We start from the raw sequence: 16,996 nt of genomic DNA on the forward strand, positions 1-16,996 counted from the left end.
TTACCTGAAACAAATATGTAACTGGCGACGCTAGGTACAAATTAGAACACGCCTAACAAATGAAAGACCCACTATAACAAAACAAAATGGCTTATGCCATTGAGTCCACTTGGACTCAAATTCTTACCAACCACAAGCACAATAAATAGGTTTAGTAAAGTTTCCTAACAATAACCAAAATGGTTCAAATAACCAAATCTACGTTCACATTCGTGTAGTTCTATGTACTGCATTAAGAGTTAATGGCAGCCCCGCACATTTTCTTTAAAGCACTGGGTTTTGTGTGCGGCTGCAGGAATGTGTGCGATTTCCATGCATTTCCACACTAATATGAACCTAGCCTAAATACACGGCAAGTGGACGGCATTTACCAAATAGCTACAGTTTTTTCATTGTAATCTGTGGAGTAATATACAAACTGAATGTTAACAAAAGTGATGCATTTTAATTATCGCAAGCATAACCATTTCCCTTACACACAGTGTGTGTGAGCAACTACTAGCACCATTGCTTTTTAAGTATGTATTCAGTGACGTAAAATGTACAGTATCTAACAGAATTAGATTTCCATATTTGCACATACACACATGCACACACACACGCGCCACACATGTCCCCCAGGCACATAAAGGTCACAAAATAATACACAGTTGTTGACATACATTTACTGTAATATACAGTAGTAATACATTCTGTCCTGCTGGACCTTGTCACTAAAAATCGACAGGTTCAGCAGAAATTTATGAGTCACCTTCAAGCCCCAAATTTTCTTCGTATGGCTCAGATCTCTAACGAAAGATTAAAAAAAAGGATTTGCTATCCGTACTTGGTGAGAGAGAAAAAAAATTTAGAACGTGAGTGCAAGAACCGCTAGTCGAAGATGATGCCTTTATAAGAGCATCTCTTACAGTCAATAAAAAAAAAAAAATAATAATAAAAAACACTATCTTTACGAGCAATCAGCAGTTAGGTCTTCTCCCTCTGAGGTAATGAAGATTAAGCTCACGACAGTGATTTGATACAATATTTACCCTGAGAGTACAGAGAAAACATTGACACAAGACAGGGTGCTGCTGAACCGTGTGTGCTCTAGCTTTTGCAGCGTTCTGTCTCCAGCTTGGTCCATGTTAAGGTTACAGATATAAAGTCACCAAATTATGCCACTATTAAATACTGATGATAAAACAAGCCAAAAAGGCTGGTGGAGAAAAGGCAAGCTGCGATCCACCATGTCAAAAATGACAAAAGTCCTCGGAAGAGGAGTGGAGTGAAAATGTTCTTTAAGCCACCTAGTGCCACTGTAATTTGGGTGACTGTTGCCTTCATCTTTTCTTCGGGGCATGGCTGTTCAGTAGAAATGGAATTCGACCCTTGTGATGCCTCCATAGGAGAGTCATAGATGCCCCATGAATGATTACCTAAAAAACATTTTAAAAGCAAAGATAAAAGTATTGCCAAGGCAATTACCACCAAAAAAAACGTATTACATTTGTATCAATACTACCAATGGCGGAGTTTACTTAAAGTGGACCTAAGCTCTGAACATTAAGATATGCTATCAGCTCATCTAGAACTGTTAATTGTGCCCAAGCAGTACCCTGAAAGATTTACCTTTTGACCTGAATTTCTCTTAAAAGAATATTGCACTTTAGGTGCCTTTATCCTCAAAGCTGTTTATCTGTGGCTTGAAACTACCCAAAGCACTTCTGCCTCTGACTACTAGTCTCGCAATATTTAAATAGTTTGCTACTGTGCTTCTTGCTGGAGAGAAATCTGTAACCAAGGATCTACAATGCAGGGTTCTCTCTGCTTCTTCATTCATTCATTCAGTAAAATGCATTTTCTGAACCTTTCCATCTGTTTGCCTCCACCTGTATGAACATCTGTTTGTAAGTCCTTTATTTTATGCCACCGGTCAGAAGATGAAAGCTCGGAAATTAGGAAAGCAAAGCACTGCCTTTACCATGCAGAACTGGTAAGTCAGGAATGGAGAAAAGGTGGGCTTGCAGGGAGTGTACAGGCAATACTGGCGACTAGTTCTTTGTCCTCGGCTTGCCTTTGTTGAACAGTACAGTTATGTGGGCTTTTTACTGATCTTTGATTGTTTTTATTTCTAAATATCTCCATCTTTTTGCATTAATTTTTATACATTGTCGTTGTTTCTACAATCGTAGGAATAGCACGTTAAAGTTATAGCACACCTATTTAGGGAGAAATAAAACATTTTGGCTGGAGATGTACTTCAGGATGTATGAAGGTTAGTTTTGTGCCTGGGAAAAAAACATGCAACATTCTCCTGCCTCTACTGGCTCTTTCACACTCGCCCTAACCATCATTAGCTAAAATGCAGTTTCTCTTCCTGTTTGGCAATCCCAGATGTAGTAACTAAAGCTCAGGACTGCAAAGTCCTGGGTGATGTTACAACCCCAATTCCAAAAAAGTTAGGACGCTGTGCAAAATTTACATAAAAACAGAATTAAATGATTTTCAAATCCCATAAATCGATATTTTATTCACAATAGAAAACATATCAAATGTTTAAACTGAGAAAATGTCAAATTTTATGAAAAAGGTAATCATTTTGAAATGGATAGCAACACGTTTTAAAAAAGTAAGTGGTACTAACAAGGAAGTGTTGGAAGAACATTTTGTTATTAATTTGGTTAATTGGCAACAGGTTAGTAACGTGATTGGGTATAAAAGAGCATTTTAGAGTTAGAGTGTCTCATAAGTAAAGATGGGCAGTCTGTGAAAAGCTTGCTGTCAAGACCAGTTATAGGAGAGGGAAGTGACCATTTTTTGTATTGTTGTTGTTATATTGGTCAGGCCACGCACTGACACCTTTGCTGCCATTGTGCAATGTGCTGGGTGTTCAGTGTGACCCTGCGCCTTTAAGGAGGGGTGGGCTCCCTCCAGTCACCTATCCTCCATCTATCCATCAGAATACATGTGCTCTCACTGTGGAGACTCTTTAAAGGTAGAGTTTGGGTCTGCAGATATTAGGGTGCCTTGCCGTGGCCTGCAGCTTATGCATGCATTTTGCAAATGTGTGCAACTAAACCCCTGTTTTGAACGCATACTGTTAGACAGGTTAATTCGGTTGGTCGCAGGCTGGTTGGTCATTTGTGACTGGAAACCTCTTGGCTTTTTTTGACAGTCTGTGAAAAGCTGCATCTAAAATTTGTCGAACAATTTCAAAATAATGTTCCTCAATGTAAAATTGCAAATACGTTAAATATATCATCATCTAAAGTACAGAATATCATCAAAAGATTCCCAGAACCCAACAAAATCTCTGTGTGCAAGGGAAAAGGCCGAAACGCTTTACTGGATGCCCTTTATTTTCTACCCACAAACAGCACTGCATTAAAAACAGTTATGAGTAAGGGCCGGTTCACATTTGTGCGAGTGTAATTCGGAGCGCACTGCTCCTTCATTACATGCGATCGGATGTGCGGATGCAAATTCAGCCATACACTTTGTATGGCTGAATTCGCACTGTATCCGCACCAAACACGCACATGACCCCTTTTTCCAGCCGCATCAGGATCGGATCGCACAGTGGTTCACACTTGTGCGATCCGATCCTGTGCGAACTGTCAGATCGCACTGCGATATGCGATCAAACTGGGGGTGTCTAACATTTAATTGACACCCCCTGCGTATCGCATATGGCAGTGTGAACTGCCAGAGGTGCGTTTGCGATGCGGGAACAGCCTTCCCGCATCGCACAAGTGTGAACCGGGACTCAAATGTCAACAGGCGGATGGGCCCATATGAAAATGTCTATGCTAATGTTTGTATTTCTCTGAATTTTAACAATAAAATATTATGGAACCTAAAAACAGGTATGATTCTGTGATGGACATCACTGCACGGGCTCAGGAATACTTCCAAAATGACTGTCAGAACACAGCTCGCTGTGCCTTCCAAAAATGCAGGTTAAGCTCTAACATGCAAAGAAGCTGCCATATCTGAACCTGATCCAGAAATGCCACAGTCTTCTCTGTGCCATTTAAAATGGTTTGTTGCACAGTTGAGAACAGATCTATGTTGAGGACAAATCAAAATTTGACATTTTTGGCAACCATGGGTGCCACGTACTGTGGACTAAAGAGGAGAGGGATCTTTTGTCTTGCTATCAGCGCTCAGTTAAAATGCCTGCATCTTGGATGGTATGGGGTTGCATTAGCGTGTAGGGAGTGGCCAGCATGCACATCTGGAAAGGTACCATCAATGCAGAAAGATATATCACGGTTTTAGAGCAGCATCCAAAATACATTTTTAGAAGTCCACTAATGCCACTCACAGGCAATCTGGAATTTCCCCCAGGGTTGCAACCAAAGTCTCCTCCCTCTTCTGCTATTTCCAAAACCTATTTCTTAATGACTGATGTTACTATTTCAACAGGCCCCAAACCACTGAAACAATTGAATGATTTCTTGCCCTGTCACCCAAGTAGGTGGCTACTGTATTTCCAATTTCGTAATTTCTATAACTCATTAAAAATAAGAGGAGACCCTCATTGTGCCCTTATTTATGTTAAATCTTTATGTACACAACCTGACCCCCCTACTCATATGGTTTCTTTTCTGTATAACTCTATCCTAACTGAGATTTTCCTCGACAAACCTTCTTACTTTGTTGAATGGAAAAGGGAGCTAGGAGTCACTTTTGAGGAGGAAGAAGTTTGTAAAATCCTGCAGGTGGACCCAAAAATTTTCTGTTGAGAGTAATATACAGGAACTAAACTACAAAGACATTGCAAGATAGTATCGCTGTCCTTGGATAATACATAAAATATTTCCAAATATATCAGATCAATGTTGACGATGCCTATCTCACGTTGGCACCATGCAACATATATGGTGGAGTTCCCACGCCCTGTGCCCATTTTGAGACAGCGTTTTTAAAATATAGGTCTTTGCTCAGAGACAGTGCCTCAAACACCCCAAATAGCCCTGTTATTTATGTTCCCAGAATCTGTCTCAAAAGTCAAGGAGGGGATTTTTCGTTTCTTTTTACTGGCTGCCAGGGTGATAATTCAGAGACATTGGAAATCCCAGCACACTCCATCTATAATAGAATGGATAACTGAATTAAATAAGCTTATGAGAATGGAAGAGCTGTCGGCGCAGCTGCTTGCCCGATACTCTCATTTTCAAGACGTATGGCTCCCCTGGATATCTTTTATGAAAAACCCTGACTTTGCAACTTTACTATCCTAAAACCCTCCCATTTGACCATAAAACCCACTTTTTCTTATACAATATTGGTCGTTCTGTCAACAGGCTCAAGTCGCTCCTTTATTTGCCTTAAATTTTTTTTTTTTTTTTTTTAATTCTCTCTCTTTTTTTTTTTAGTAATTATGGTTATTAATGCTCAATCCCTACTGTATACTTGTAAATTAATCTTTATACTTTTTATGGTAACCTATGTTAATTTCCATGGGTAGATCCTTAAATATACTTAGGGCATCATTTGTGTTTTTCTTCTTGTAAACCTTAAGGCTCCGTTCACATGTAGGGGTTTTGGGGCGTTTTTGGGGAGTTTTTCTGCTCTAGAATCAGCTCTCAAAACGCCCAACAAGACAAATCCTATTCATTTCAATGGCCCCTGTTCCCATCTGAGTGTTTTGATGCTGTGAGCAAAACGCCCAACGCTCAAAAAAGTACATGAGCTTCTTTTTGGGCAGATTACAGGCGTTTTCCATTGGTCTCTATTCAATCTAAAAACGCCTGCACAAAAATTGCGGTAAAAATCGCTGTAAAAACGCGCGAAAACGCTACGCTCAGGTGTGAATGTAGCCTAAAAGTGATTGTAAAGTCTTGTTTTTTTTTTTTTTTTAAATAAACATGGTATACTTACCTCCTCTGTGCAGTTGATTTTGAACAGGGCAGCCTGGATCCTCTTCTTCTCGGGTCCCTCATTGTTTCTCCTGGCCTCTCCCTCCTATCGAGTGCCCCCCACAGCAAACAGCTTGCTATGGGGGCACCTAAACCGAGCTGCAGCTCAATGTGTCCATTCATATATGGCGCTGCCATTCGGCCCTGACCCTTCTCTCTCCTGATTGGCTAAACTACTTTGATTGACACCCGTGGGAGTCAATGGCGCTGCAGCTGTGTCTTAGCAAATCAGGAGATTGTCCCGGATGGCCGAGGGACTCATGGACATCGCAGGAGAGAGATGGTGCTCAGGTAAGTATTAGGGGGTGCTGGGGAGGCTGCTACACCCAGAAGGCTTTTTATCTTAACGCATTAAGATAAAAAGCCTTCTGACATTACAACTCCTTTAAAAAATTTCTATGACGAAAATTTCAAAAGAAATTTATAAAAAGAAAAAAAATTTTTTTTTTCAGGAAAGGCCTTGCATGTTTCAGCAAGACAATGCTAAACCACAAACTGCATCTATTACAACAACATGGCTCAGTAGCAGAAGAGTCCATGTGCTTAACTGGCCTGTCTGCAGTCCAGACCTTTCATCATTTTAGATATTTTGGCGGATCTTGAAACATAAAATATGACAAAGACGACTCAGGACTGTTGAGCAGTTAGAATGCTATATCAGGGAAGAATAGGGCAACATTTCTCTCCCAAAACTCCAGCAACTGGTCTCCTCGGTTCCCCATTGTTTTTTTTTTTTTTTTTTTTTTTTTAAAAACAATTAAAGTACCGTTTTATGAGATTTGCAAAGCAATGCATTCTGTTTTTATGTAGATTTCACACAGCGTCCCAACTTTTTTGGAATTGGGGTTGCAAATAAACCATAATGTGGTAAACTGTATTCACTCTGGAAATCTGACTTGTTAGCTGTTAACCTTTGCAGTGCTGGCAGTACACATTTCCATTTTTGTGCTGTGCAAATATTGCACTGTGGCAATCACAAATATATTCAGTCAGAATGGGCACATTTTGCTAGTATGTATTAGATCTTGAAATGTAAAATTCTGTGACTAATTACTGCTTTTCTGTCATGTAATGCCACCTAATTTACCTAATTATTTTACAAAATCATTGGCAGTAAGATTGAACAGACTTATTTTAAAGACAGATTTTCAAGTGAGACTGCATCCTGTTGTCACAAGATTTCATGCAATCTCCCTCATGCTAAAATGTATGGGTGAGACTGCTGGGAGCTTACATGGCCATAGAGCATACTAGCCTGTAGGTTCCCACACAGCCAGAATCTGGGCCATTGAAAAGATATAAATTCTAGTAAATAAAGGCATCCAGCTAGCATGGCAACCATGTAATTAATAAGTGTTGTGTAACCCGATGTACACCTGCATAAGTTAATCTGTTACCGGACCAGTAGAAATCAATATAATTTGTCAGATAATGCCTACCTAGTGTTTTTAGAAGCAGAGTTGTGTGAAGAAGCATCACCATAGGTGCCACGTACTGCAGTGCAATAACACAAAGGTAATAAAATACCCGAGCCACCTGAAAATAAAGCATTAATTACTTAGTATGTTAACATAACTTGACCAGAAAGGAAAAGAAAACAAAAGCGATTTTTTTTTTTTTTCAAAAACATGCATTAATTATGTTGACACAACAAATGTTCTAATCGGGGCTTTTTTCATCTGGAACGCCGTTCCCGCACTTCCGACAGCCCTCTCCTCTCTAACCTTTCATTTAAAGCAGAAGCCAGGAGAGGAAGTGTTCAACATAGCTAATTTTCTCAAGCGGCTTCTATGTACTAGTGATGAGCACCCGGGGCTTTTGCTGCGCGTGTGTGTGTGTGGTTTTAGCAGAGAGAAGAGGTGGAAAAGTGAGTTTGTGTGTAAGTGTGGGGGGAGAGGGGGGATTTAGCAACGAGGAGAGCCTGTGATAGGTTGTGCAAAATTAAAGTTGTGGAGGAGGAGGGAGCAGGTTGTGCACAGATGAGAGCTGTGGGAGAAGGGGGGGGGGGGGGAAGGTTGTGCAAAATGAGAACTGTGGAGGATGGGGCAGGTTGTGTAGAGGTGAGAGCTGTGGGTGCCGAGACAAAATAACGGAATTTTTGTAAAATCTTACCTGTAAAATTCCTTTCTCTGAGTCCTCCGACAGTCGCCGCCTCTTCATATTCGTCACTAATGGGGTTATTGACCTTTGCTCCGTAGGAGTAGCTAGGCAACAGAATATATTAATATCAAAGCTTTTAGCATATCCCACCCCCAAGGGGTGGTCCCCTCAGTCCATACCTCCCTGCTTCCTGCATTTCCAACTCAGTTTCAGTAGCATAGCAGTAGAGTACATAAACAAACCCCAAAAGAGGGGCGGGGGCGGCGACTGTCGGAGGACTCAGAGAAAGGAATTTTACAGGTAAGATTTTACAAAAATTCAGTTTTCTCTAACGTCCTCCGCCAGTCGTCGCCTCTTCATATTCGTCACTAATGGGGACGTCCCATAGCAGTGTAGACATGAGGGGTGGGAAAAAAACAGCCGCGCCTAAAGCAACGCAGTACCCACATCAGAGAAAGGAACCTTACAGTAAGAGAACCTTTAAGGAACCTTAAAGTAAGAGAACCAAAGTAAGTAACCTAGGGGTAAAAACACCCCAACAGCCAAGGGCCCAAACAAGGGACCCTAAGGCACCGCCGCACTAAGAACTTTACGGCCAAAGGAAGCATCTGCCGATGCCTGAACATCCACTTTGTAAAATTTTGAGAAGGTGTGAACGGACGACCAAGTCGCCGCCTTACACACCTGGGCCACAGAAGCCTAATGACGATAGGCCCAAGACGTACTCAGAGACCTGGTAGAGTGCGCCTTCACAGGAAAAGGAGGAACCTTCCCCTTCAAAGCATAGGCTTGCACAATGGTCTGTCTGATCCATTTGGCGATGGTCGCAGCCGACGCCGCCATGCCCTTCCGAGGTCCCTCAGGAAGGACAAAGAGAGAATCCGACTTGCGAAAGGATTTAGTCGATGACAGGTAAACCCTGATTGCCCTAACATCATCCAAGGAATGCAAAGCCACCTCCTTCGGATGCTTAGGCTTCGCGCAAAGCGAAGGCAAGACAGTGTCCTCATTGAGGTGAAATTCCGAGATCCTCTTCGGAAGAAAAGACGGGTTAGGTCGCAAGACCACCTTATCCAAGTGAATCACCAAATACGGAGATTTGCAGGACAAGGCCGCCAGCTCCGACACCCTGCGAGCCGAAGTGATCGCCACCAAAAAGGCAACCTTCTTGGACAACAGAGACAACGAGATCTCCCTGATATTTTCAAAAGGATCATGTTGCAACACGGACAGAACAAGGTTCAAGTCCCATGGAGGCAAAGGCTCCCTCCTAGGAGGGACCAAATGTCGCACCCCTTGAACAAAGGTGCTAGCCAAAGAGTTAGACGGCACAGGGCGTTGAAAGAGAATGGCCAGCGCAGAAATCTGACCCTTAATCGTGGCCAACGCCAAACGCTGGTCCACGCCCGTTTGAAGGAAAGCCAATACTCTCGACACAGAGTACGAGCGAGGGGAATACCCCCTGGACTCACACCAGGCAAAGTAAGCCTTCCAAGTACGGTAGTAAATCTTCCCCGAAGAAGCCTTCCTAGCCTTGATCAAGGTGGGAATGACCTCAGGAGAAAGACCCCTATCCTTCAGGACCTGGCTTTCAACAGCCAGGCCGTTAAAGCCAGCGACTGTAAAGCAGGATGGAATATCGGCCCTTGAGACAGGAGATCTTCTCGAAGTGGCAGATGCCATGGAGCGTCGACCGCCAGATTCACGAGATCTGCGTACCAAGACCGGCGAGGCCAGTCCGGTGCCACCAGAATCACCGTGTGTGGTTCCGAGGCCAACCTGCGAAGGAGCCTGGACAGCAGCTGAATCGGTGGAAAGGCATACATCAGGCGATACTGATGCCAGGGCGCCACTAACGCGTCTGAGGCGTCTGCCCGAGGATCGCGCGTTCTTGCCACGAACCTTTCCACCTTGTTGTTTAGACGAGACGCGAACAGGTCCACATCTGGGGACCCCCACTTCGCGCATAACATCTGAAAGACATCCGGGTGAAGGGACCATTCTCCCTGGTCCAGGGTCTGGCGGCTCAGATAATCCGCCTGCCAGTTCTCCACCCCCGGAATGTGAACTGCAGATATCGCCGGGACGTGCGTCTCGGCCCAAGACAGAATGTCGGCTACTTTCCGAGCCGCCCGGGCACTCCTGGTGCCCCCTTGGTGGTTGATGTAGGCCACCGCTGTGGCATTGTCCGTCTGTACCCGAACTGGACGGACCTGAAGCCTGTCCGTCCAACGCAGAAGACAGATTTATCGCTCGCAATTCCAGAATGTTGATCGGAAGGGAGGATTCCTCCTCCGACCAAGTTCCCTGGGCGGACAGAACGCCCAGAACACCACCCCAGCCCGACAGGCTGGCATCCGTGGTGATCACCGTCCACAACAAAGGACGAAAGGACTTGCCCCCCGACACCGCCGGGGACTGGAGCCACCACAAAAGACTCCTTCGGGTGAGATGGCTCAACGACAGCCGCAGATCCAGAGATTGCGGACGCCCGTCCCACTTGGCCAGGACCTCCGCCTGAAGCTCCCGTGTGTGAAACTGGGCGAAGGGAATTGCCTCGAAGGCCGAAAACATCAATCCCAGACACCTCATACACGTCCAGAGGGACGAGCACTGATCGTCCCTGAGGGACCTGACTTCGCACTGAAGTGTCCGAAGCTTGTCTTCCGGCAGGAAGACCTTCGCTTGAACAGAGTCCAGAATCATCCCCAGGTAGGGAAGACGAACCGACGGACACAACGTTGACTTTGGAAAATTTATCGTCCAGCCGAATTCCTGCAGAGTCTGCATCGTGATGGACAGGTCGTTCACCGGGCCCTGACTGGTCGCGGACCGAATCAGGATATCGTCCAGATACCCCAGGACAGAAATGCCCTGAGCCCTCAATAAGGCCAGAACCGGCGCAAGCACCTTGGTGAAAACCCGCGGAGCCGAGGCGAGACCAAAGGGCAACGCCACGAACTGATAGTGATCCTCCGCAATGGCAAATCGAAGGTACCTCTGGTGACCCTCGAAAATGGGGATGTGAAGGTATGCATCCTTCAAGTCGATGGAGGCCATGAATTCCCCCGGAACCAGGGCAGCCACCACTGATCGCAGGGATTCCATGCGGAACTTGCGAACCCGCACAAAGCGGTTCAGAGCTTTCAAGTCCAGAATCGGACGTACCTTGCCCTCCTTTCTGGGCACAGTGAACAGATTGGAATAGAACCCCCGAAATCTGTCCCGATGAGGCACCGGAACCACCACTCCCTGGGCCCGCAGGTCCCGCACCGCCAGGTGCAGATCCTGCAAGCGCTCCAGAGTCAGCTGAAGGTTTGAGGGAAAAAATCTGCCCGCCGGCCGAGAGAGAAACTCGATCTTGTATCCAGATCGAACGATTTCCTGAACCCACCTGTCCCGAACGCGGTCCAGCCAGGGTTGAAGAAAACCTAGCAAACGTCCCCCCACCCCAGAAACGGGTGAGGGCGCCCCTTCAGGCCACATTGTTATGGGCAGCGGATCCGGACTGGCCGGACTTCTGCTTACCCGTCCACGGCTTCTTCTGGGAGCCTTGGCCTTTGAAGGGCTTGCCCTTATAGTGCGACCGAAAGGCACGAAAGGACCCCTGAGAGGGCCTAAACGAGGCATTCTTCTTACCACGAACAAACTTATTCTTGTGAGATTGGGGCAAGAGAGTGCTCTTACCCCCAGAAATACCCTTTATCAGAGTATCCAAAGATTCGCCAAAAAGGCGAGATCCCGCGTATGGCAAATTAGCTAAAGTCTTGCGAGAAGATTGGTCAACAGACCAACATTTCAGCCATATCAGACGACGGTTCAAGACCGCCACACTAGAAAGACGCGCAGCCAAAGGGACTAAATCCAAGTCTGCATCACACAAATACATGACACCCTGATGAATCTGATCCACCATAGCCAAAGTTGTCGGCGGGGCAGAGTCAGTCACCAGAGTGCGCCTGAGCACCTGCGTCCAATCCGCAATAGCCTGGGCTGCCATAATGGAAGCAAAAATAGGCTTCAGCATAGAGCCAGCAACCGCATAAGCATGACGGGCCAGAGATTCCAACCTCCTGTCCGTCAGGTCCCGGAACACCGGGGTATCCTCAGCAGGGATCGCAGTTGATTTATTCAAAATCGCCACCGCGTGATCCACCTGAGGCGGCACACACCAACGTTCATCAGTAGCTGGTATAAAGGGATAACGCAGCTTGAACCTACTCGGCACAGCAAAAGGCTTCTTTAAATTGTGCCATTGCTCATCCACCGCGAGCCGAAATTCCGTAGAGCAAGGAAAAACCTGCAATGTTTTGCGTTTCCTTTGCGTCCCATAAGAGGACATCAAAGCAGGAGGACATGGTTCATCCTGCAAATGCAGCGTTTGTTTGATAGAAGCAACCAACTCATCCATGAGTGCAAGCTCTTCAGACGAGCCAGGGGGAGAATTATCAACCCCTTCCACCTCAGCCTCCCCGTCAGACCCCACAAGGTCTAGGGATGAGTGAGACCCTGAGAAGGGCACTCCAGCCATGGCAGCCCCATCGCCCTCTGAATCAGAGGAAATAGACACCCTGGGCCGTTTTGTGGATCGATCAGCCACCAGCATCTGCACTTGAGCAGCTAAGTTTGCCACAATAGTGGCCAGATCAGCCCCCTCGGGGGAAGCAGCAGCCCCTTGGCCCCCTACCAAGGTGGGAGGAAACTTGCAATCCTGAGAATCCATGCCCCAGCAAAATAAGTAATAAAGGGTACTGCCCCTTTAACCGGTTACCGGCCAGGCAGAGTGACTGACTTGCGAGCCTATTGCGGGCGGGCGCGCGCCCGCCGAGGCGCGCGCCCGCCGTGGCTCGTTCACAGACAAGTCAGTGCGTGTGACCGGCGGACTCGATGTCCGCCAGTCACACTACGATCGCTCCTGTGAAGGGAGAAAGACAGAGCGGCTTGTGTAAACAAGCTGCCTGTCAGTTCTCCCTGTGTAAAAGTGAAGAAGATCTGTCCGTTCTACTATGTAGAACGGTTGATCTTTGCTTTTACACCAATAGGAATGTCCCTGCACAGTTAGAAGCACGCCCCTAGGACACACTTAACCCCTCCCTGTCCAATAAAGTTAACCCCTTCCCTGCCAGTGTCATTTTTGCAGTAACAGTGCATATGTATAGCACTGATTACTGCAGTAATGTCACTGGTACCCCCAAAAGTGTCAAAAATGTCAGATCGCCGCCATTACGCGTTAAAAAAAAAAAAACACCAAAAATGACAAAAATCTTTCCCTTTGTTAGTAAACGCGATAACTTTTGCGCAAACCAATCAAAATACGCTTTTTGCGATTTTTTTTTACCAAACATAGGTAGCATAAAACAAATTGGCCGAAAAATGTTAAAAAATTTTGATTTTTACTTTTTTTTTTGGGGAATTTCATATAAAAAAATGTGAAAAATATTGTTATTTTTGCAAAATTTACGCTCTTTTTTTGTTTATAGCGCGTGATCAAAAAATCGCACAGGTGATCAAATACCACCAAAAGAAAGCTCTGTTTGTGGGAAAAAAAGGACGTCAAATTCGTTTAGGTACAGCGTCGCACGACCGCGCAATTGTCCGTTAAAGTCACGCAGTAAAAAAATCGCAAAAAAACCCCTGGTCCTTTAGCAGCCAAATCCTCCGGGGCTTAAGTGGTTAAGATCGTGGCGAGCGTAGCCCACCGCACCCACTGAATACACTGACCCCCACAGGGACAAGAAACTGGGCAAGGAATACAGGAAAAACGGAATTTTTGTAAAATCTTACCTGTAAAATTCCTTTCTCTGAGTCCTCCGACAGTCGCCGCCTCTTCATATTCGTCACATATGGGGTATTAGACTTTGCTCCGAAGGAGTAGCTAGGCAACAGAATATGTTAACAATAAAGCTTTAACATATCCCACCCTCAAGGGGTGGTCCCCTCAGTCAATACCCTCCTACTTCCTGCAACCATATCTCAGTTTTAGTGGAATAGCAGTAGAGTATACATTCAACCCCAAAAGAGGGGCGGGGGCGGCGACTGTCGGAGGACTCAGAGAAAGGAATTTTACAGGTAAGATTTTACAAAAATTCCGTTTTCTCTTACGTCCTCCGACAGTCGCCGCCTCTTCATATTCGTCACATATGGGGACGTCCCAAAGCAGTGCAAACATGAGGGGTGGGAAACGCATCCGCGCCGAAAGGCAACGCAGTCTCCACATCAAAGAAAGGAACCTTACCAAAGGAAGGAAACCAGCTGGGCAACAGCAAAAATAAGTGCTCAACAGGAGCAACAACCCAGGAAAAGACAAAAAACCAGGGGATACAAAAAACTATCCCAACAGCCAGGAGTCCCCAACAAGGGACCCTATGGAACAGCCGCACTAAGAACCTTGCGGCCAAAGGAAGCATCCGCCGATGCCTGAACATCTACTTTGTAGAATTTTGTGAAAGTGTGCACGGTCGACCAGGTCGCCGCCTTACACACCTGGGCTACAGAAGCCCCATGACGGCAGGCCCAAGACGTACTCAGAGATCTAGTAGAGTGCGCCTTCACAGGCATAGGGGGAACCTTCCCCTGCAAGGCATAGGCCTGTTCAATGGTCTGCCTGATCCATTTGGCGATGGTAGAGGCCGAAGCCGCCATGCCCTTCCGAGGACCCTCTGGAAGAACAAATAAGGAGTCCGTCTTACGAAAAGACTCAGTCGATTTAAGGTAAACCCTTATCGCCCGAACAACATCCAGAGAGTGCAATCTCACCTCCTTTGGATGTTTAGGCTTCGTGCACAACGAAGGCAAAACAATATCCTCGTTAAGATGGAATTCCGAAACTCGTTTCGGCAGAAAGGAAGGATTAGGTCGCAAGACCACCTTATCCAAATGAACAACCAGGTACGGAGACTTGCAGGACAAAGCCGCCAGTTCCGACACTCTGCGAGCCGAAGTGATCGCCACCAAAAAGGCGACCTTTTTGGACAACATAGACAACGAGATCTCCCTGATCTGTTCAAAAGGAGCACGTTGTAACACAGATAGGACTAGATTCAAGTCCCAAGGGGGCAAAGGATCCCTCCTAGGAGGAACCAGATGCCGCACACCCTGAATAAAAGTGCCAACCAAGGAGTTGGAAGCCACGGGACGTTGAAACAGAACGGCCAGCGCAGACACCTGACCCTTTATCGTAGCCAGCGCCAAACGCTGATCGACACCCGTCTGAAGGAAAGACAGCACACGGGAAACCGAGTACATGCGGGGTGAAAACCCCCTGGACTCACACCAGGCAAAATAGGCCTTCCAAGTACGGTAATAAACCTTTCCCGAGGAAGACTTCCTCGCGTTGATCAAGGTATGAACGACCTCCGGAGAGAGACCCTTCTCCTTCAGGACCTCGGTCTCAACAGCCAGGCCGTCAAAGCCAGCGACTGTAAAGCAGGATGGTAAATCGGTCCTTGAGACAGTAGATCGTCTCGAAGAGGCAGACGCCAAGGGGCGTCGACCGCCAGATTCACGAGGTCTGCGTACCAGGACCGGCGAGGCCAGTCCGGTGCCACAAGAATCACCGTGCTGCGTTCCGAGTGTAACCTGCGAAGGAACCTGGACAGCAACTGAATCGGTGGAAACGCGTACATCAGCCTGTACTGATGCCACGGGGCCACTAACGCGTCCGACGCGTCTGCCCGAGGGTCGCGCGTCCTTGCCACGACCCTCTTCACCTTGTAGTTGAGGCGAGACGCGAACAGGTCCACATCTGGAAGACCCCACTTCGCGCACAACATCTGGAAGACAGCCGGATGGAGAGACCATTCCCCCTGATCCAGGGTCCGGCGACTCAGATAGTCCGCCTGCCAGTTCTCCACTCCCGGAATGTGAACCGCCGTTATCGCCGGGACATGAGTCTCGGCCCAAGACAGAATGTCGGCTACTTCTCGAGCCGCTCGGGCACTCCTGGTGCCCCCTTGGTGGTTGATGTAAGCCACCGCCGTGGCATTGTCCGTCTGCACCCGAACCGGGCAGCCCTGCAGCCGGTCCGTCCAGCGATGAAGACAGAGCCTTATCGCACGCAATTCCAGAATGTTGATCGGGAGGGAAGACTCCCCCTCCGACCAGGTCCCCTGGGCGGACAGAACGCCCAGAACACCACCCCAGCCCGACAGGCCGGCATCCGTGGTGATTATCGTCCACGAGATCGGACGAAACGACTTGCCCCCGGACACCAACGGGGACTGGAGCCACCACAGAAGGTTTTCCCTGGTGCGATGACTCAACGAGATCAGAAGATCCAGAGATTGAGGTCGCCCGTCCCACTTGGACAGGATCTCCGCCTGGAGACCCCGCGTGTGAAACTGCGCGAAAGGAATCGCCTCGAAGGCCGAGACCATCAACCCCAGACACCTCATACACGTCCGCAGAGACGAGTGTGGAACGTCCCTGAGGGACCTGACTTCCTCCTGAAGAGTCCTGAGTTTGTCTTCCGGCAGGAAGACCTTCGCCTGCACCGAGTCCAGTATCATTCCCAGATAGGGAAGACGAACCGACGGACTCAGTGTCGACTTTGGAACATTTATCGTCCAACTGAACTCCTGCAGAGTTTGCATTGTGACAGACAGGTCCTTCTCCAGACCCTGACTGGTCGCAGACCGAATCAGAATGTCGTCCAGATACCCCAGGACAGAAATGCCCTGGGCCCTCAATAATGCTAGAACCGGTGCAAGCACCTTGGTGAAGACCCGCGGAGCCGAGGCGAGCCCAAAGGGCAACGCCACGAACTGGTAGTGATCCTCCGCAATGGCAAATCGAAGGTATCTCTGATGACCCTCGAATATGGGGATGTGAAGGTACGCATCCTTCAAATCGATGGAGGCCATGAATTCCCCCGGAACCAGGGCAGCCACCACCGAGCGCAGGGATTCCATGCGGAACTTGCGAACCCGCACAGAGCGGTTCAGAGCTTTCAAGTCCAGAATCGGACGAACCTTGCCCTCCTTCCTGGGTAC

At 47.2% G+C, this 16,996-nt stretch overlaps 1 protein-coding gene across 1 annotated transcript in view; it reads right to left on the reverse strand.

Moving 5' to 3' along the window:
- Positions 1–621: 621 nt before the first annotated feature.
- TMEM161B (transmembrane protein 161B) overlaps positions 622–16,996 on the reverse strand; it is a 102,264-nt gene continuing 85,889 nt past the window's right edge. The window contains exons 12-13 of the mRNA XM_082255562.1: positions 7,346–7,442; positions 622–1,418 (exon numbers count right to left, since the gene is read on the reverse strand). Of these exons, the coding sequence (XP_082111688.1) occupies positions 1,156–1,418; positions 7,346–7,442 (360 nt within the window). The 3' untranslated portion in view covers positions 622–1,155. The remainder of the gene's footprint in view (positions 1,419–7,345; positions 7,443–16,996) is intronic.

This window comes from Pelophylax lessonae (genome assembly GCF_965119305.1).
Source record: "Pelophylax lessonae genome assembly, chromosome: 1".
Taxonomy (NCBI): Eukaryota; Metazoa; Chordata; class Amphibia; order Anura; family Ranidae; genus Pelophylax; species Pelophylax lessonae.